Source organism: Phacochoerus africanus, chromosome 8 (genome assembly GCF_016906955.1).
Source record: "Phacochoerus africanus isolate WHEZ1 chromosome 8, ROS_Pafr_v1, whole genome shotgun sequence".
Lineage (NCBI taxonomy): Eukaryota > Metazoa > Chordata > Mammalia > Artiodactyla > Suidae > Phacochoerus > Phacochoerus africanus.
The window spans coordinates 56,318,546-56,339,427 of NC_062551.1; the positions used below are offsets into that span (position 1 = coordinate 56,318,546).

The following is a 20,882-nucleotide window of genomic DNA, read 5'->3' on the forward strand; positions in this document are numbered from 1 at the left end:
GTGACCCTAAAAAGACAGAACGACCAAAAAAAAAAAAATTGCCCAGGAAATAAACATGATGAATGCAGTGAGTGCAATGGTGCCTTTAGTGATCGTTACCTCACACTGTCAGTGAAAACCTGCTGGAAGAACTCATACGTTCAATGTGGAGACGTCTTGGACAACAATTTCTAGCTTCATTATATGTCTCCATATATATGGAGGGATCATCAATGATCATCGGTGAGCTCACTGTTCATAGAAGTATGATTTTTAAAAAAGAAAGGAGTTCCCATTGTGAGTCAGCGGTTATGAACCTGACTAGTATCCATGAGGATGCAGGTTCAATCCCTGGCCTTGCTCAGTGGGTTAAGCATCTGGCATTGCCGTGAGCTGTGATATAGGTCGCAGATGTGACTCAGATACCGCATTGCTGTGGCTGTGGAGTAGGCTGGCAGCTACAGCTCCAATTCTACTCCTAGCCTGGAAACTTCCATATGTTGCAGGTATGGCTCTAATAAGCAAAATAAAGAAATAATAGAAAAGAAAGAATTATGCCATGGGAAAGTCTTTACGCTGAAAGAAGACCTCAGTGAGTGTCAGAATTCACACTGGAAAAAAAAACATTAAGAAGACAATCTACATGGCAGAAGTTCAGTGATAAATTCTGCCTCATCATTTGTCAGGAAATCGTACAGAAATTCAAACTTTTATGAACACACTAAAGATAGAGCACCTTTAATTAAATATTACATGACTTATAAAAGGATGAATCCCTCAGAAATGATAAATGTTTGAGTGCTTTTTGTTACAAATCTAACCTCGTTATACGTCAAATAATGCAAATCTTTCTAGTTGCCTTTTTTGGTATCCCACAGTTTTAAAAAGTAGCCTGCTTTTTTCATCACTGATTTTATATTTTTGAGTTTTTATGAGTTATTTTTTGGCCATGTGCATCACATGCAGAAGTTTCCAGGCCAGGGGTCAAACCCAAGCCACAGCAGTGACAATGCCAGATCCTTAACCTGATGAGCCACAAGGGAACTCCTCTTTTATTTTTATATACAGTGCGGGAGTATTCTATGCCTACCCCCACTTGTGATTAGCTTTTTTACTTTTCTTCGGCTCTAACCATATTGTAAATTTTAATGCACTGAACTACTTTTTTTTTCTTTCAAAATAATTTTTTCAATGAATTGAGAACAGAAAAGTGGAGCGGGATGCACATTTGCCTTGGGGACTTGAGGGTTGAAATGAAGCTTGCAGATGTCATTGTAGCTGAATCTAAATAGGAAAGAGACACTGGGGGCTGTCTCCCTGATCCCTGGTGGGTTCCCTTCACCCTCCCCTCAACTCTCAGACCAGGCGTCCAGAGCATCCCACCCGTGGCAGTGTTCTGTCACGTTGACCTTGCTGGACCACAAGATGGGACCCCTGCTTGTTAGAAACCATGGAACTGCTGAACTCTGCAGAAGGCAAACTTGGCGCACATGCAAAAGCACAGCAAGCTAAGGACTGCTGACGCAGAGTTCTCAGGTACAGGGCCTCCTTCAAAGGCAAGATAAGGGAGTCATACGTGAACCAGGAGCAGCTGCACGATGCCCTGGAGGGATGAGGGATGCACCTGTCACTAGTTGCTAGTCGTTTCCTCTGTTATTCACTCAGAGATGGCTTTGTCATTGCCTGCACCTGATTTTGCTTGTGAACCCATGTCACCTTCCCTAATAAATGTCATGAGGACTAAAGCCTAGGCGCCTTTGTTCTGCAGAAGAGAGTGCCTTCTAGTCCCCCACTTTCTAAAGGTAGAAGAGTCATTTTTTTTATTCCACGCCGTCCCTCTTTCAGGATCTCCCATCGCTCTGCAGTGCTGGATGCAGCACCTGCTGACCTGGGGCTGGTGGGTGATGGGGGCCAGGTGCCCACGAGACTGAATTTTTTTTTCTTTTTAGCGCTGCACCCACAGCATATGGGAGTTCTCAGGGGTTGGATCAGAGCTGCAGTTGCCAGCCTACGCCACAGCCACAGAAACACTGGATGCAAGCTGCATCCGTGACCTACACCATAGCTCATGGCAACGCCGGATTTTTAACCCACTGAGCAAGGCCAGGGATCGAACCCACATCCTCATGGATACTAGTCAGGTTCTTAAAGTGTGAGCCACAACAGGAACTCTAAGACTGAACAATTTTAAAAGGAAATTGAATTTCAACATGTCTTTGCACTTGGCTTAACTAAGTTGGTTAAAGATGACCAATTATTTTACAAAACCACCTTCAGAGTTAGTTTTATAAAATGTATAAATGGACTTCCTCTGTGGCTCACAACAATATAAAATGTATAATATGAAATCATTTACTTCCCCAGTATCCTTTACCCAACTCCTCCCAGTAAAAACATTTGATGTAATCATATTTTATTGCTGAGTCCAGGAAATGACATTGGCAGTATACTGTTAACTCCTAAACTTTGGGGTTTGGATTTCACTAGATGTTACATAATTTTCTTTACATGTTTTTTTGTTTGGCTGCACTGGGGCCAGGGATCAAACATGTGCTACAGCAATGACAACTCGGGATCCTTAAGCACTAGGCCACCAGGGAACTCTCATAATTTTTTCAAAGTTTGTAATTCTAAGATGATTTATTTTGTTTCTTTTTGGCTGCTTCTGCAACATAAAGGAATTCCTGGGCTAGAGATCAAACCTGGGCCACAGCAGTGACAATTCCAGATCCTTAAGTGCTAGGCCACCAGGGTGCTCCATGTATCTACTACCTGCAGGACATAAAAATGTTCAAGACTCCCTCATGCTACCTTTTCATGCTCACACCCTCTATCAAAACCTACCTCTGTTAGCAACCACTTTTCTGCTTTCCATCAGTATAATTTTGTCATTTATGAATGTTAACAAAGTAATTTTTATAACTTGATTTTATACATTTTATATAAATAGGTTGTATTTATTGATACATATTTATAATTTCTTATTAGTGGGGGAACATGTAAGCTTTTTGTGTTTTTGTCACTCAGCAAATTGCTCTTAAGACGTATTTCCACTGAACTCATTTATGAGCAGTATACATACTGAATGTACTGTTTGTTGATCCATTCACTTGTCAAAGAAATCTGTATTGTTTCCTGGTTTCAACTGTTATGAATAAAGATGCTGTAAATTGGCATCCAGAGTTTTATGCGGACATAAATTTTCACTCCTCTATAATAAATATTCACCTGTGTGATTATATGGGACATACGGTAAGTTGTGTTTAGCTTTATAAGAAACTACCTTTCGGGAGTTCCCATGGTGGTGCCATGGAAACGAGTCCAACTAGTATCCATAAGGATGCCGGTTTGATCCCTGGCCTCACTCAGTGGGTTGGGGATCCAGCATTGCCATGAGCTGTGGTGTAGATCACAGATGTGGCTTGGCTCATGCGTTGCTGTGACTGTGGCTTAGGCCAACAGCTGTAGCTCCTGTTTGACCCCTAGCCTGGGAACTTCCATCTGCCACAAGTGCAGCCCTAAAAGCCAAAAAACCCGAAAGCAGAGAGAAAAAAAAGACACTCTTCCAGAGTGTCTTTACCATCATTTTCTATTCTCACCAGCACTGTATGAAATCTACTTGCTTCACATCCTCTCTAGCAATTGGTATTTTCAGTACATTTTCTTTTTAGCCATTCTGCTAAATGGCATTCTTCATCCCCACCAGCCCTTAGTGGTGTATTACACAGTAACCACTCTATCAGACCTGTAGGAGTATCTGATCTTGCACTTGTATTTCCCTGATGGCTAATGATGTTCAACACTGTTACTGTTATTATTATTGTTACCATTTGGGGACTTATTTATAAATGGAAGTTTGTACTTTTTCACCAGCATCACCCATTTCTACCCTCCACCCCCTTTCAGCCTCTGCCAGCCACAGTCTATTTTTTTTTTAAACAAATTCAGGGGTTTTTTTGGATTCCACAAATAAGAGAGATTAGACAGTTTTTGTCTTTTTCTGCTTGACATTTCACTTAACATAATGCACTCAATGTTGCAAATGGCAAGACTTCCTTCTTTTTATGTTTGAATTCTATGTCATGGCTACTGTAAATAGTGCTGCTATGAACTTTGGGGATCCATGTATCTTTTCAAATTAGAGTTTTGTTTTTTTTTTCCCTGAATATATACCCAGGAATGGAATTGCTGGATCATGTAGGACCTCGATTTTTTTTTTTTGGTCTTTTTGCTATTTCTTTGGGCTGCTCCCGCGGCATACGGAGGTTCCCAGGCTAGGGGTCGAATTGGAGCTGTAGCCACGGGCCTACGCCAGAGCCACAGCAACGTGGGATCCGAGCCGCGTCTGCAACCTACACCACAGCTCACGGCAACGCCGGATCGTTAACCCACTGAGCAAGGGCAGGGACCGAACCCACAACCTCATAGTTCCTAGTCGGATTCGTTAACCACTGTGCCACTGTGCCGGACCTCGATTTTTAATTGAGAAACCTCCATACTGTTTCCCATAGTGGCTGTAGCAATTTACAATCTCTTTTTTTCTTTCCTTTTTTTTTTTTTTTTTTTTTTTGCTTCTTAGGGCTGCACCCCTAGCTTGTGAACTTCCAAGCTAGGGGTTGAATTGGGGCTGCATCTGCTGGGCTACACCACAGCCACAGCAACGCGGGATCCGAGCTGCAACCACAGCCTACACTACAGCTCACAGCAATGCCAGCTCCTTAACCCACTGAGTGAGGCCAGGGATGGAACCTGCATCTTCATGTATGCTAGTCAGATTCATTTCTGCTGAGCTACGATAGGAATTCCTATCCTATGATTTAACACATCACCTACTAATGTTCATTCATACTGATACTAGTTACCTTTGACTGCATTATAAACCTACCTCCCTAAAACTTACTAAAGACAACAAACATTAATTCATGGATAGAATTCTCTATTATGTGGGTTAAGGGTTGGATTGTTTGGTGTGGACTGTCTTTTTTTTTCTTTTTTCTTTTTGGTCTTTTTGCCTTTTCTAGGGCTGCTCCCATGGCATATGGAGGTTCCCAGGCTAGGAGTCGAATCAGAGCTGTAGCCACCAGCCCACGCCAGAGCCACAGCAACACAGAATCCGAATCGCGTCTGCAACCACAGCTCGCGGCAACGCCAGATCCTTAACCCACTGAGCAAGGCCAGGGATCGAACCTGCAACCCCATGGTTCCTAGTCAGATTCGTTAACCACTGCGTCAAGACGAGAACTCCTGGTGTGGGCTCTCTTGACTGAGGCTACATGACCTAGATTTTTTTTTTTTTCCCCCACATATCTGAACCTCTCCTGGAATGGATGGGGCTGTTTTTCACATAGTCTCTCATTCAGAGGCTAGCCTGGGCTCTATTACAGTGTGTTAGGGGGAGATAAATAAAACATCCCTCAATGAGCAAGTCCGTTTCTGTCCTGTGTCAGGCCTGCTATTATCCCACTGGACACATTGTCAGAGTCATGGCGTGGGGTTGGGGTGGAATGATACTATCCAAAAGTATGAATACAGAAATGCAAGAATAAATTTATGTAACAATCACAAGATTATTTCTTATTTCCTTAAAGGTGTCAAGATTGATGCCATAAATATCTTTGTCCATGGTGGTTCTCACAAAGATAATGTTCAGGGAATTTCAATTCTTAATGTCTCAAAGCGAACGAAAAGTTTAAACTTCAAATTGTACTCACACAACATTTTATTTATTTACTCTGCTGCCCTCAAAACATACTAAATGTAATGCTGAACCATTACTGGTGTGTATTTTTTGAACTTCAGCTATGACAAGCTTGATAATATCTCAGCTCATTCAAAGCTGTATGTGGTGTGGAGTTCCCGTTGTGGTTCAGCGGTTAATGAATCTGACTGGCACCTATAAGGATGTGGGTTCGATCCCTGTCTTGCTCAGTGGGTTAAGGATCTGGTGTTGACCTGAGCTGTGGTGTAGATTGCAGATGCAGCTTGGATCCCGAGTTGCTGTGGCTGTCATGTAGACTGGCAGCTACATCTCTGGCTCGACCCCTAGCCTGGGAACCTCCATGTGCCACGGTGCAGCCCTAAAAAAAGAAAAAAAAAAACAAAACTGTATGTGGTGGACAACACTGTTATCCACCATGAAAATGAGAAAATTAGGGGCTAAGCCTAACCGAATGATTATTTACCGTAGCCTTAGACTCTGAGTATTATTCATCATTCAATGTTTATGGAATTTTTGTTGTTGTTCTTTTTCCACTGATGGCCCCCAGGGATCCAGCCTGAGCCAAAGCTGCAACAATGCGGGATCCTTAACCCACTGTGCTGGGTGGGGGATGAACGAGTGCTTCCAGAAACAAGTTGGATCATTAACCCACTGCACCACAGCAGGAACTCCTTTATGAATCTTAAGGGTTAAAAAATTGAGTATTGGCGATTTTTAAAACTAAGTGGCCAGTATATTACTTAGCTATTAAAATTATAAGTTGGATATCTTTTCCTTATTCCTTTTATGATCTTGTTATAATAAATTCTAGTGAGGAAGCATATATTTATTGATGGTGGGAATGTAAAATAGTACATAGACTCTGGAAAGCAGTTTAGCAATTTCTCTATATACACCTATTTCTATCACTCACCCGCATACCCACACAAAGTTTAATTTCTCTCTATAAGTACACTTATGTATCTATATCACACATGTATTTCCTTTCCTTTCCTTTCCCTCCATTCTTCCAGTAGGATTAGTTGGGTCCACAATTAGTTTTACTTTACTATGACTTCGTAACGCTATTCGCAATTGAACGAAGGTAGTATATAACCTGGTTACTTTCTTTTCTTACACGACCTTTTATTCTCCTTGAAGGTGTCTTATTTCCCTAATTTTTGGCCAGTGGTCTTCAGAGCCCTGTTTTTAGACTTTGACTATAAAGAGAAAGCTCCGCCTCTGTCATAGGCCCCGCCCTTCGTGTTGCGCACTGGCCTTTGACCTTACTGGCCTTTCTCCCCACACATACAACATTGGTGCGTTCCAGGCGCTTTTATTTCTTAGTCTGGGGCCGCCATTCCTCTACTGTCAGAGCTTCTCCAGGCCCTGCTGTCGGTTTGAAAGCCGCATCAACCCAATTTCAGGTAGAAACTCGGGTTAGGTAACCCTTACCAGCTGGTTCACCTTTTCCGAGTGAGTGCTGTGCGGTACGGATTCCACCACTTCCGGTAAGATGGTTGCGTCCACTGGGCTCTTTTCTAACTTTTCTATAAACTAGGTCATTGTAGCTGTCATTTTCATTTCCTCGTCAGCTCGCTGAAAGGGATTTACCTCCACGCCGTTCTTGTTTTGTATTAGCTAGGACTTAGGCACGTATGTCCGTTTTTATTCAGGATCGTGGTGCGGAGAAATGGACAGTAGGGAGACCTTCCATCTACCCAGCAGTCCCTGCGCACTAACGCTAAACGGGCCTCTCCGCGCTCTGGACGCCGGATGCTCAAAGATGGCCGCGAGAGGGTGGTTCCTGCGAGAGGGCGCGGCTATGTTACATCTGAAGAAAAGCCAGAAATCTAGTTGTCTTTTTGCCACCGAAACGCCTTGGACCCTTGTTGGCCACTGTACCGCGGTGACTAGGGAAGCGGACGAAGTTCAGAGAAGTTAAGTTCAGCAGCGGATCCGCAGCTGGGGTCCCCGGAGGAAGCTAGGTGAGTGTCTGGGTGTCTTCGTGAACTGTGGGGAGGGAGGTCCTGTCGGCATCTGGGTTGGGTGATGCCTGTGGAATTCCAGCGGGGAAGATAGTGGAGGAAGGGATCGTCTTTTCCAGGGGAGTCCTGCAGGGTAGGTAGTAGGAGTGTGTGATGGGGATGCCTCTGGCCTGAGTCAGGAGATTCCATTGTGGTTAGCGGTTAAAGATCCCTAGAGTTCCAGGATTTAGTCCTGAGGGCACGTGTTGGGGTCTTTACCGTTTACTCTCTGTAGGGCTCAGTGACTGCGAACTGGAGCATAGTGTTTGTCATTGAATATTGCTTATGGTTCAAATTTTGTTTGGGGCTAAATGATGGACGGACTGTTTCGTGGTTAACGTTTGGCGGTCTCTGCAATTAACCCAGGTGGTGGTAGAAAGCGTCTGGGGTACCAACGCTTGGGTGGGTTGATACTTTAGAGGCTCTAGTACCTTGGCCGTGTTTTGAACTCCGACTTCGGCTGCTGGAACAGATGTGAGGTTTGTTAATGTTCCTCTTTGCTTTTAGGTCCAAATCCCTTGCTTCACCACTAGTTTTGGGTTTTGATTGTTTGTTTGTTTTGTTTTTGTCTTTTTCTAGGGCTGCACCGGCGGCACATGGAGGTTCCCAGGCTAGGGGGTCCAATCGGAGCTATAGCCACCAGCCTACACCACAGCCACAGCAGCGCAGGATCCAAGCCGCGTCTGCGACCTACACCACAGCCCACGGCAACGCTGGATCCTTAATCCACTGAGTGAGGCCAGGGATGGAACCCAAAACCTCACGGTTCCCAGATTCGTTTCCACTGAGCCACGATGGGAATTCCGAAGGCCGTGATTTTTGAACAAAAATTTAGAGCTGATCTGGAAGACTGGAAGCCAGAGCATCCCAGTTTGCAGCCATTTCCTAAAGTCAGAAGAAAATGATTCAGGCCCAGGTGACTTTTTTTTTTTTTTTCCCCTTTATTCCCTGGTGGCTTTGCCTATAAAAATCGGTGCAGTTAAATAGGAAACTTTAAATTGATCCTAGCAGGATCTGGAGAAATACATTACTCAATAAAGTTTTTTAAAAATGAATATAGGAGTTCCCGTCATGGCTCAGTGGTTAACGAATCTGACTAGGAACCATGAGGTTGTGGGTTCTATCCCGGCCTTGCTCAGTGGGTTAAGGATCTGGCATTGCTGTGAGCTGTGGTGTAGGTTGCAGATGTGGCTCGGATCCCACGTTGCTGTGGCTCTGGCATAGGCCAGTGACTACAGCTCCAATTCGACCCCTAGCCTGGGAACTTCCATGTGCCGAGGGAGCGGCCCAAGAAATAGCAAAAAGACCAAAAAAAAAAAAAAAAAGAGAACATATTATAGGATTCATACTACATGACTCATGTGTTGGAATTTAACAGGTGACTGTCTAAGACCTTGTAGGTTGCCTTAGCTGTCAAGGTACCTCTAATATCTCTGACAGTCATGACAGGAGAATCATGGTAGGTTACATGATAGGCATCACTGTGATCTCTTTCAACTCCCAACACTTCTGACACCAAATGTGTGGGTTTTTCCAGGCCAGCAGTCAGTTCTGCGGCTCTCCAGATGTCAGCTCAGTGTTTATAGTTTAATTCAGTTCTGACACTAACTACCCAGAGTTACTGTTAGGCTTGATGGGTTTAAGGGTTCAGTCCCACAGGACTGCCCTCACTTTGAATACCAAGTAGCAGGTGCCCGGGATACCCATATTTATGACTTGCTTGAAAATTGGGTTCCTAAAATCCCTTCTTCAATAATTTATTTTATTTTATTGTTTCACATTTACAATACAGCTTTATTATGATTATTATTATTCCTTTGTTTTTTGTTAATGATTTTTATTTTTTTCATTCTAGTTGGTTTATAGTGTTCTGTCAATTTTCTGCTGTCCAGCAAAGTAACCCAGTCTCTCTCTATCTCTCTCACACACACACACACTTTCTCTTAAATTATCCTCCATCATGTTACATCACAAGTGACTAGATATAGTTCCCTGTGCTATACGGCAGGATCTCATTGCTTATCCACTCCAAATGCTATAGTTTGCATCTATTAACCCCAAGCTCCCAGTCGGTCCCACTGCCTCCCCCTTGGCAACCACAAGTTTTCCTCAATAATTTAGTTTACTACAGCAGCTCACATAACTCAAGAAAACGATTTGCTTACCTACACCAGTTTGTTATAAAGGATACAACTTGCAAAGCGCCAAGTAAAACAGATACTTAGGGCAAGGAATGAGGGAAGGGGCAAGGACCTTCCATTCCTTCTCCAGGAGTGTCACCTGTCTAGCACCTTGATGTGTTCCCTGACCTGGAAGCTCTCCCAGCCCTGTAGTTTAGGGTTTCTTATGGAGGTCTCATTAGGTAAGTGTGGTTGACTAAATCAGTGGCCATTGTTGATTAACTCTGTTTGTTACTGACTGCAAGTCCATGTGCCCAACGCACAGTGAGGCAATACGGTACCAAAGCGTTGGAGTTTGAGCAGAGAAAGGCTTATCACAGGGCCATGCAAGGAGATGGGTGGCTCATGCCTTAAAAAGCCCAGAACTTGGAGTTCCCGTCGTGGTGCAGTGGTTAACGAATCCGACTAGGAACCATGAGGTTGTGGGTTCGGTCCCTGCCCTTGCTCAGTGGGTTAAGGATCCGGCGTTGCCGTGAGCTGTAGTGTAGGTTGCAGACTCGGCTCGGATCCTGCATTGCTGTGGCTCTGGCGTAGGCTGGTGGCTACAGCTCTGATTCGACCCCTAGCCTGGGAACCTCCATATGCTGTGGGAGCGGCCCAAGAAATGCCAAAAAGACAAAAAAAAAAAAAAGCCCAAAACTTCTCCAAGGGTTTCAGCAAAGCACTTTTAAAGGCAAGGTGAGTGAGGGGCATGGTTAGATGTTGCAAACTTCTTGGTGTCAAATCCTTTGTTCTTGCAGCTGTCCACCTTGGTCAGGTCACGGTCAGGTTACAATGTTCCTGTTACCCTCCAATAAGACAAATGTTTCTCTGTTCAGATCAGGGTCAGGCTATACTACTTATTTCAACGTGTAGGCAACATTCTTTTACAAAAGGTACAGCGCCAGCATGACTGAGCACAGGCAACAGAGGACAAAGGTTAAAGTAAGGTTAAAGTAAAAGGAACAAATGTAATCTGGAGGCAGATTTGTTCTTTCCCATTAGAGTTTCCAGTCTCTCTCCCCTCCCTGGAAGTCTAGAGTGGAGCTGAAAGTTCTAATCACAAGGTTAGTACTCCTGGCAACCCGCCCCCATTCTGAAACTATCTAGGGGTTCACCAAGCCTCACCTTACTAGCATAAACTCAGGTATGGTTGAAAGGGACTTGTTTTAAATAACACAGGACACCCGCTTACCTCTGTCACTTAGGAAATACCAAGGGTTTAGGAGTGTTTCTGTTAGGAACTGGGGCTGATGACCAAATACATGTTTCGTGTGTCACGTGTCATTGGCATCAACTGTGAGGAGAAAGCAGACCTGTTCCTTGAGGGAGGTTAATGTTTCATGGCACACGAGTCTGAAATTCACATAGGTCTTTGGTGGTTCTCAGACCGTAGAGGTGATGTGGTAGGTGATGTCCTCAACTACAGTCTTCAGCTGTCATTACTTCTCAAATGTAAAAACATGTTTTCTATAGCTGTTTCTTCATTTTATCTAATATGATATTAACCCTGCCTAATGATATACATGGTACATATGCATTTCTCTGTGTCCACATATATATTCTTTAAAGAATAACTTCTTTGCAGATTTGATCATCTAATAATTTTTTTTACTTTATTTATTTATTTATTTTTTGCTTTTTAGGGCCACATCACGGCATATAGAAGTTCCCACCCAAGAAATGGCAAAAAGACCACAAAAAATAAAATAAAATAAAATAAAACCCATATTTTGCCAATTTAAAAAAAAAAAAAAAGAAGTTCCCAGGCTAGGGGTCAAATTGGAGCTACTGCTGCCGGCCTACACCACAGCCACAGCAATGCCAGATCTGAGCCACATCTGCAACCTATACCGCAGCTCACGACAATACTGGATCCTTAACCCACTGAGCAAGGCCAGGGATTGAATCCGCATCCTTATGGATACTGGTCGAGTTCATTACCACTGAGCCATGACAGGAACTCCTTTTCTGTTTTTTTTATTGATGTATAGTTGATTTGTAGTGTCGTGTTTTTGGTGTATAGCAAATTGATTCTGTTATGCATAGGTATGTGTTTATTATAGGATATTGAATATAGTTCCCAATCATCTAATAATCTTTTGTGATTTATATATATTTGCACAGTTTCTTTTATTTTGTTTAGTGTATTAACCACTGAAATCACCATGTATTTTCTGTGAGTCTAGCATCTCCAGTCTCTTTATTACTGGTTTTGCTATTAGCTGAGTTGCTAATGGTGAATTTAGGAATCTGTATTATTCATCTACGTATAGGTAACATGTAGTTCAGTATTAATAAATAGATGCTTGTTAGATAATAGAAAATATATATGGGTCTCTGCCCCCTGTTCCTGGCACAGAGCTGCTAAAACCCTTGTGATTCCCTAAGTTATAAGAACACTTGGAGTATCCCTTGTTCTAATATTGCCCTTTGACCTCTGTTCCTGACACAGGGCTCCTGAAACTCTTGTGATTTCCTGGGCATCAGATGTGACTTTTATTTATTTATTTATTTATTTGGTCTTTTTGCTATTTCTTGGGCCGCTCCCACAGCATATGGAGGTTCCCAGGCTAGGGGTCGAATCAGAGCTGTAGCCACCGGCCTACGCCAGAGCCACAGCAATGCAGGATCCGAGCTGCATCTGCAACCTACACCACAGCTCACGGCAACGCCAGATCATTAACCCACTGAGCAAGCGCAGGGACCGAACCCACAACCTCATGGTTCCTAGTCGGATTCGTTAACCACTGCACCACGACGGGAACTCCTGTGACTTTTTTTTTAATGAGGTGACTCTGAGTCTGGCTCCTGGATGAGGGCTTGTCACCAGAAAGACCAAGCCATGATGAGAAGCTTGGAATTTTTAGCCCCACCTCCTGTTCTCTTGAGAAGGGCGAAGGGTTGAAAATGGAGTTGATTGACCTTGCTTACATGATCAAGCCTTCATAACATCCCCAAAGTACAGGGGTCAGAGAACGTCTGTGTTGTCGAACACGTGGATGTGCCTGGAGAGGTCATAGAAGCTCTGTGCCCTTTCCCACATACACACCTTCTATCTGGATGTTCATCTGTATCCCTTATAATAGCATCTTATCCCTTATAAACTGGTAAGCATAAGTATTCCCCAGAGTTCTATAAACTGCTTAAGCAAGTGAATCAAACCCAAGGAGGGGGTTATTGAAACCTCTGATCTATAGCCACTTGGTCAGGAGCATAGGTGACAACTTGAGCTTGAAATTGGCCTCTGAACTTGGAGAGGGGCACTCTTAAAGGACTGAGCCCTTAACCTGTGTGACTGGATCCCATCTGGGTAGTGGGTAGTGGGTAGTGGGTAGCTGGGTAGTGTCAAAATGGAGTTAAATTATAGGACACCCAGCTGGTGTGGCAGAGAATTGCTTGTTGTGGGGAAAAATCTCCACCCATTTGGTGACCAGAAAGGTTAGAAGTGAAGTGTTCTGTGTCGGTAATAGAGGAGACTCACAAGGAAGAAGCACACAGTGGGGAAGAACTGGGTTTTTTGCAACACGGAGTAGACCGAACTGAGTTTTTCCTTTACTAATGCTCACATATGTATATTGCAGATGTTCTTACATTAGCTAGAGGATTTAGTGGTACATGTTATAGAAATTTCTAGAGTTTTCAACTTTGGTTGAGTGAATGGGAGGCTGAACCTTAACATAATATTTTACCAGGATTCTTATTCTATCACAGCATGTGCAGGGGAAAAAAAGCCTCTTAGGAGTTCCCGTCGTGGCACAGTGGTTAACGAATCCGACTGGGAGCCATGAGGTTGCGGGTTCGGTCCCTGCCCTTGCTCAGTGGGTTAACGATCCGGCATTGCCGTGAGCTGTGGTGTAGGTTGCAGACGCGGCTCGGATCCCGCGTAGCTGTGGCTCTGGCGTAGGCCGGTGGCTACAGCTCCAATTCGACCCCTAGCCTGGGAACCTCCATATGCCGTGGGAGCGGCCCAAGAAATAGCAACAACAACAACAACAACAACAACAAAAAAGACAAAAAAAAAGCCTCTTAATTTCCTATATGGCAAAAGTGAGAATAATCTCCTCAAGAACTGTGGAGGAAGACCAAACATATGTCTTAATTATACCACACATAGAATTGTCATTAGGAGTTCCCGTCGTGGCGCAGTGGTTAACGAATCTGACTAGGAACCATGAGGTTGCGGGTTTGGTCCCTGCCCTTGCTCAGTGGGGTAACGATCCGGCGTTGCCGTGAGCTGTGGTGTAGGTTGCAGACGCGGCTCGGATCCCGCGTTGCTGTGGCTCTGGCATAGGCCGGTGGCTACAGCTCCGATTAGACCCCTAGCCTGGGAACCTCCATATGCCGTGGGAGCGGCCCAAGAAATAGCAGCAACAACAACAACAACAAAAGGCAAAAGACAAAAAAATAAATAAATAAATAAAATAAAAATGGATAAGAAAAAAAAAAAGAATTGTCATTAAATAATTAACTTTACATTGAAGGCATTTTTTTCACTTTTTTTGGTCTTTTTAGGATCACACCCCTGGCATATGGAGGTTTCAGGATAGGGGTCAAATTGGAGTGTAGCCACTGGCCTACACCACAGCCACAGCAATGCCAGATCTGAGCCATGTCTGTGCCCTACACCACAGCTCATGGCACGCCAGATCCTTAACCCACTGAGCAAGACCAGGGATCAAACCTGCGTCCTCATAGCTGCTAGTCAGTTTCTTTTCCACTGAGGCATGACAGGAACTCCTGAAGTCACTTTTTGAAATATTGTTATTCCAAATTAAGATTACTAGGGATTATAGAATGATCCATCATTCTCTTCTTTCCTAGAAATCTGGAAAGTTGATGACACTCTACAGTATCACCTGCAAAACCAAAGCATTCAAAAGAGTGTGAAACAATACCATGACCATAATACATTTGCAAATATTGTTAATCAGAGTGGAAGTCATTTCCTGTTAAAGCAGAATTGTGATGTGTTTGACTTACATGAAAAACCACTCAAATCAAATGTAAGTTTTGAAAATCAGAAGAGAAGCTGTAACTTAAAGAACTCTGCTGTGTTTAATGAAAATGGAAAGTCCTTACTCCATGCTAACCATGTACAATCTTTTACTGAAATTACCTTTCCTGTAAGTGCAAAACCTATCAACACTAAACTGCAGTCCATGAAGCAACAGAGAATTCACAACATAGAGAAAGCCCAAGTATGTGTTGAGTATGGAAAAGCCTTCCTCAAGATGTCTCAGCTCTTTTATCATCAGAGAGTTCATACTAGAGAGAAACCTCATGGATGCAGTATGTGTGGGAAAGCCTTCTCCAGAAAATCCAGGCTAACTGAACATCAGAGAATTCATATTGGACTGAAAGATTATGAGTGCACTGAGTGTGATAGAACCTTGAAAAAAATGTCAGTTCAGCATACATCAGAAAACTCATATGGGAGAGAAACCTTACACATGTAGTGAATGTGGGAAAACATTCATCAAAAAGTGTCTGCTGTTGGAGTTCCCGTCGTGGCGCAGTGGTTAACGAATCTGACTAGGAAGCATGAGGTTGCGGGTTTGATCCCTGCCCTTGCTCAGTGGGTTAACGATCCAGCGTTGCCATGAGCTGTGGTGTAGGTCGCAGATGCGGCTTGGATCCTGTGTTGCTGTGGCTCTGGCGTAGGCTGGCAGCTACAGCTCTGATTGGACCCCTAGCCTGGGAATCTCCATATGCCACGGAAGCAGCCCAAGAAATGTCAAAAAGACAAAAAAAAAAATAAAAGTGTCTGCTCATTTACCATCAGGGAACTCATACGGGGTAGAAACCCCATGGATGCAGTCTATGTGGGAAAGCCTTCTCTACAAAGTTCAGTCTCACTACACATCAGAAAACTCATACAGGAGAAAAATCTTTCATATGCAGTGAATGTGGAAAAGGCTTCATTGAGAAAAGGTGTCTTATTGCACACCATCAAACTCATTCAGGAGAGAAACCCTTTGTAGTATTAGTGGAAAAGGCTTCACCATGAAGGGTGATCTCATTATACATCAGCGAACTCATACTGCAGAGAAACCATATATATGCAGTGACTGTGGGAAAGGCTTCACTGTGAAGAGCTGCCTGATTGTACATCAATGAATTCAACAGGAGAGAAACCCTATGTATGTAGTGAATGCCTGATTGTACATCAATGAATTCATACAGGAGAGAAACCCTATGTATGTAGTGAATGTAGAAAAGGCTTTCCAGCCAAGATCTGGCTGATTGGACATCAGCAAATTCACACGGGAGAGAAACCCTATATATGCAGTGAATATGGAAAAGGCTTCATGGAGAAGAGTCATCTCACTGTACATGGGCACACTCACACAGGAGAGAAACCCTATATATGCAGTACATGTGGCAAAGGCTTCAGTGGGAAAAGCATGCTGGTTGCACACCTGAGAACTCATACTGGAGAGAAACCCTATGTATGTAATGAGTGTGGCAAGGGCTTCACCTTGAAGAGTACTCTAGTTATGTATCAGCAAACTCATATTGGAGAGAAACCATACAAATGCACTGAGTGTGGTAAAGCCTTCAGGAAGAAGACATGCCTCATACAACATCAGAGATTTCACTCAGGAAAGACTTCCTTTGCATGTACTGAATGTGGAAAATTCTCTTTGCGTAAAAATAATCTTATTACCCATCAGAGAATTCACATGGGAGAGAAGCCATATGAATGCAGCAAATGTAGGAAAGCTTTCACCATAAAGTCAGGGCTCAGTGTTCATCAAAGCAGATATACAGGAGAGAGGCCTTATGGGTGTTGTGAATGTGGGAAAGCTTTTGCCCACTTGTCAATCCTTGCTAAACATAAAAGAATTCATAGGTAATCACTTTGAGGAGGCCTGTTGCCATATCCTCAAGATAATTGTATGCAATTAAGAAGTAACAATGCAAAGAATGTAGTATTGTTTTTAGTGACCAATTACCTCATATATTATTCAGATGAAAAAGTTTGCAAAATGACTTACAGTTAGGCTTGAAAATGTTTTATGATATGTCTAAAAGTGTATACTGAGATTAAGCCTGTGAACATGAAAGACTAGGAAAGTCTTCAGTTGGTATAGACCCTATTTTATGTGATCACCATAGATCATGAGTGAATGAATATTTCTAACAGAAATAAAATTCTAGGAAAACCTTTGCTTAAGGAAAGATCTCAGCAGATGTTAGTTAACAGTACAGAAATCCTTTCCTGTGGCAATGAATATGACAGGGTTTGCAGTAATAAATAGTGCCTCATCATTTGCTAGAGAAATCCATACAGAAACACATTCAATATGGTGGCCTTTAACAAAATATCAGACAACTTAATGAAGGAAAGACACCTTGGGGAAATGATGAATGAGAGTATTCTGTCACAAATCTAAAATTGAGATAACATCCCTCACAAGGAACTGGGGAAAGGATACCTCCAGCCTTATTTCTAGTTGCATTGTCATTAATCTTACAGATTTTAAATAGTGGTAGTTGCCTTCATCATGGATTAAACTTGAATATATACAATGCAGGCGCATTCAATGCCTGTTTCCTTGTTTAATTAAGTTTTCCATTTCTTTGGTTCCAAGTTGAAGTGTATTCGAAGTACTTCACAATGAAACAGTCTATTCATTTCAGAAGTGAAATAACACACATATTTGGATGTGTTTAACCATGTTTATTATTTATAAAATTAATATAAATGTTTTGTAGCCTTTTTTTTTCTTTTTCTTCTTCTTCTTCTTACTATTTTTGGCTGCAACTATGGCATGTGGGAGTTCCTAGGCCAGGGATCAAACCCATACCACAGCAGTGACAATGCCAGATCCCTAATCCTCTGAGCCACCAGGGAATTCCTATACCTTTTACTTTTGCAGTGAGCTTAGAATCACAAAAACTGAAATATTTCAGACATTTCCTAAATGCCTTTCAGACCACCAAGCACTCCCAAAGGTAAAACCTTTTGTAACTACAGTTCATTAACAGGAAGGTGAAATTGTTACAGTGCTCTTAACTAGATGGTTTATTTGGATGGCACAAGTTTCAACATGTACCTACTTTTGTTAAGTTTTTACATATGGCCTTAAGAAACTTCATCATATATGTAGTTTCCTTTAATCAACATTACCATAAAAATTCAGAATGCTTTGTCAACACAGACTCCATGCTACCTCCTCATAGTCACAGTCTTTCCCCAACACTAACCCTTGACATCACAGATCTTTTTTGCATCTATAATTTTGTCATTTATAGAATATTTAGAAAAACAGAATCATTTAGCATGTACCCTTTTGAGGTTGACTTTTGACCTTGTGAAATAATGGGAAGTAGATATATTGGTCTCTGCCCCCAGATCCTGGCACAGAGCTTCTGAAACCCTTGTAAATTCCTACTTGGTAAGAACACTAGGAACATCTCTTGTTCTATAAAGGGGACTCTGGGTGGGCTTCTGGATGTTGCCTGGTCACCAAAAAGACCAAGCCGTCATGAGAAGCATGGAAGTTTCATCCCCACACTCCATCCTCCAGAGAGGTAAGAGAGGCTAGAAGTGGAGTTACTTACTGATCATGCCTCTTGTGAGAAAGGCTCCATAAAATCCCAGTAATAAGGGCTTTGGAGAGCTTCCAGATAGGTGAACACTTTCAAGTATGGGGAGAGTAACACTCCCCTACTCCACAGGGACAGAAGCTCCTTCTGAAAACGGAAGCTCAGTGCCTGTGAACATCTTTTGCAAAGAGAGACATTGGGATGCCCAGAAGACATTTCCATTTCTTCCTACCCAGCAGTCTTAGCAGTTGTTAAGACCACTCCTGTTGGAAATGCCAGCACCTCTATGAGGTCACAGGGCCATGTGACCTCATAGAATCTGTGTGAGGCCAGTGCCCTGGTCAGACACTCCTCCCAAGCCCTCAGTGTTCATAGGGACAGCCTTGAAGGCACTGCCAGGAGAATACATCAGAATTGGAAGTGGTTTTGGACTGAGTTGGCCTTTGGCAACTACTGGAGCAGTCTTCAGTTGCTCAAAGGTTTGATGAACACAATTCTGGGTGAGGATCTCCAGTGAGAGGCCTTGGGCTCCCTGAAGAGGGAATGGGTTTCAATGGCTGTATTTGGGGTTTTAGTTGAGTTCACTTATTGAGGAATCCAGCCGTTAGCATGGAGCCTTTGGTTAAGGTTTAATCAGAAGAGGTTTACAATTGAAGGTCCTATTGGTCAGGGTTTTGAGTCTATATGTTAGCTGTTCAAGACTCGATAATTGGAACCTGGATGGAAGATGTGAAACCAGGGAGCACTGCTTCACTTAGAGGTTAGCAATATTTGGGGGATTCATAACATGGAGAAGCCTGGTGTTGAAGGAAGAGTGTCATTGCAAGAGTGGTAAGTTTTAGATTGAATTTGAGGTCAGTGTTTAGAGAGTACAAAGTTTGTATTAGAGAACACAGGAGCCTGGAAGTTTGAGACCTGTAGCCCCAAGTCTGTGGGTGATTAGCTCAGTCTTTGGATGCCGGAAACATTTCCTTTCAGGTTTTCAAGTCCAAGTCCTTTCTCTAGGTTCCTATTAAAAATTTGTCTCCTGTACCCACTTCTCTCATTGTCCCCACAAAAGTCAGAACAGTTCACTATGGTCAAGTGCTATGTATACAAGTAAAGATAGGATGTTTGTCCACCTTATTGCAAAGTTTACTCTTGGATATTTCCTTAAAGATTTGACACAAGTGAAACAACAATTTTCTTAAATTCTACTCCTCAGAGCCATTTCATTAAAAAAATTTTTTTTTCAGACTATTCTAAGCATTGGGGTCATTTGTATAAACATATATTCAAAATCTGCCTATCTTCTAATACAGAGGGTTTGTTTTTTTTTTTCGTTTTCTTTGGCAAATAAAATTCCTGTTACTCCACCTTATTACCAGTATTCCATATTTCCAGTGTTTTGGATTTCAGCAAATCTGAGTGCTGGGTACTTATATCACATTGCTGTTTTAATTTGCAATTCCCTAGTAACAAATGGCATAGGCAAGCTTTTCATATGCTTATTTGCCATCTATTATCTTTGATCAAGTGTCTGTTCAAGTATTTGCCCATTTTTGAAATGGAGTTTTCTTATGGTTGACTTCTTTCTTTGTTCTCAATACCACTAGTCATACGGGATTTATGGGATGAATGTTTTGAGATTCTTTTATATTCTTCCCTTTTTCCTTCCTTTCCTTCCTCTTGTATGCCTATTGACTTCTAAGTGTTCCTGCGTCATTTGCTGAAAAGTCTAGCTTTCTCCACTGAATAAGCTTTGTTCCTCTATCAAGCACTTGAGTGTACTTATGCAGGTCTTTTTCTGGGATCTCTATGCTGTTCTACTGACCTATGTGTTTATCTTTTAACAAACACTACTAAAGGTTTTTAAGTCTTGAAATCTGTTGATGTGAACTCTATATGATGGTTCTTTTTGGTCAGAAGTTGTTTTGCTATTTCCAGTGGAGAAGCCTGGCAATATTACCATTACCTGTATGTACATCAGTGTTGTCACTTTGATATGCTGTACCCCTAGATATGATGTTATTACAAAAGGACTTGAATTTTGAACTGTCTTTCCCAACATGCCTAATCCTTGTTTAACAAGGAAAACAGACCACCTTAAAGGGAAGGTCAATATACAAAACATCTGATTAATACTTCTCAAAATAGGGAGTTCCCGTCGTGGCACAGTGGTTAACGAATCCGACTAGGAACCATGAGGTTGCGAGTTTGGTCCCTGCCCTTGCTCAGTGGGTTGACGATCCGGCGTTGCCGTGAGCTGTGGTGTAGGTTGCAGACGCGGCTCGGATCCAGTGTTGCTGTGGCTCTGGCGTAGGCTGGTGGCTACAGCTCCGATTCGACCCCTAGCCTGGGAACCTCCATATGCTGCGGGAGCGGCCCAAGAAATGGCAAAAAGACAAAAAAAAAATACTTCTCAAAATAATTGAGGACATGAAAAAGAGAAAGACAGAGAAATGGCAATGGAGAAGGGAAATG

The 20,882-nt window shown here is 42.7% G+C and overlaps 2 protein-coding genes across 2 annotated transcripts; both read left to right on the forward strand.

Moving 5' to 3' along the window:
* Positions 1 to 13,216: 13,216 nt before the first annotated feature.
* LOC125133240 (zinc finger protein 615-like) lies at positions 13,217 to 15,405 on the forward strand. Its single transcript, XM_047791360.1, is given in 3 exon segments — positions 13,217 to 13,304; positions 14,688 to 15,261; positions 15,263 to 15,405. Coding segments are annotated over 3 exon segments (789 nt in total). The 3' UTR covers positions 15,390 to 15,405.
* A 174-nt stretch (positions 15,406 to 15,579) lies between these two features.
* LOC125132712 (zinc finger protein 615-like) lies at positions 15,580 to 17,564 on the forward strand. The gene has a single exon (XM_047790358.1). It carries the CDS (start codon positions 16,175 to 16,177, stop codon positions 16,721 to 16,723), a length of 549 nt encoding a protein of 182 aa, XP_047646314.1. The 5' UTR covers positions 15,580 to 16,174; the 3' UTR covers positions 16,724 to 17,564.
* The last annotated feature ends 3,318 nt before the right edge of the window (positions 17,565 to 20,882 follow it).

Bases quoted from the DNA above. Each gene is read 5' to 3' on its own strand.
- LOC125132712 (XM_047790358.1), top strand. From the start codon at position 16,175: ATGGAGAAGAGTCATCTCACTGTACATGGGCACACTCACACAGGAGAG.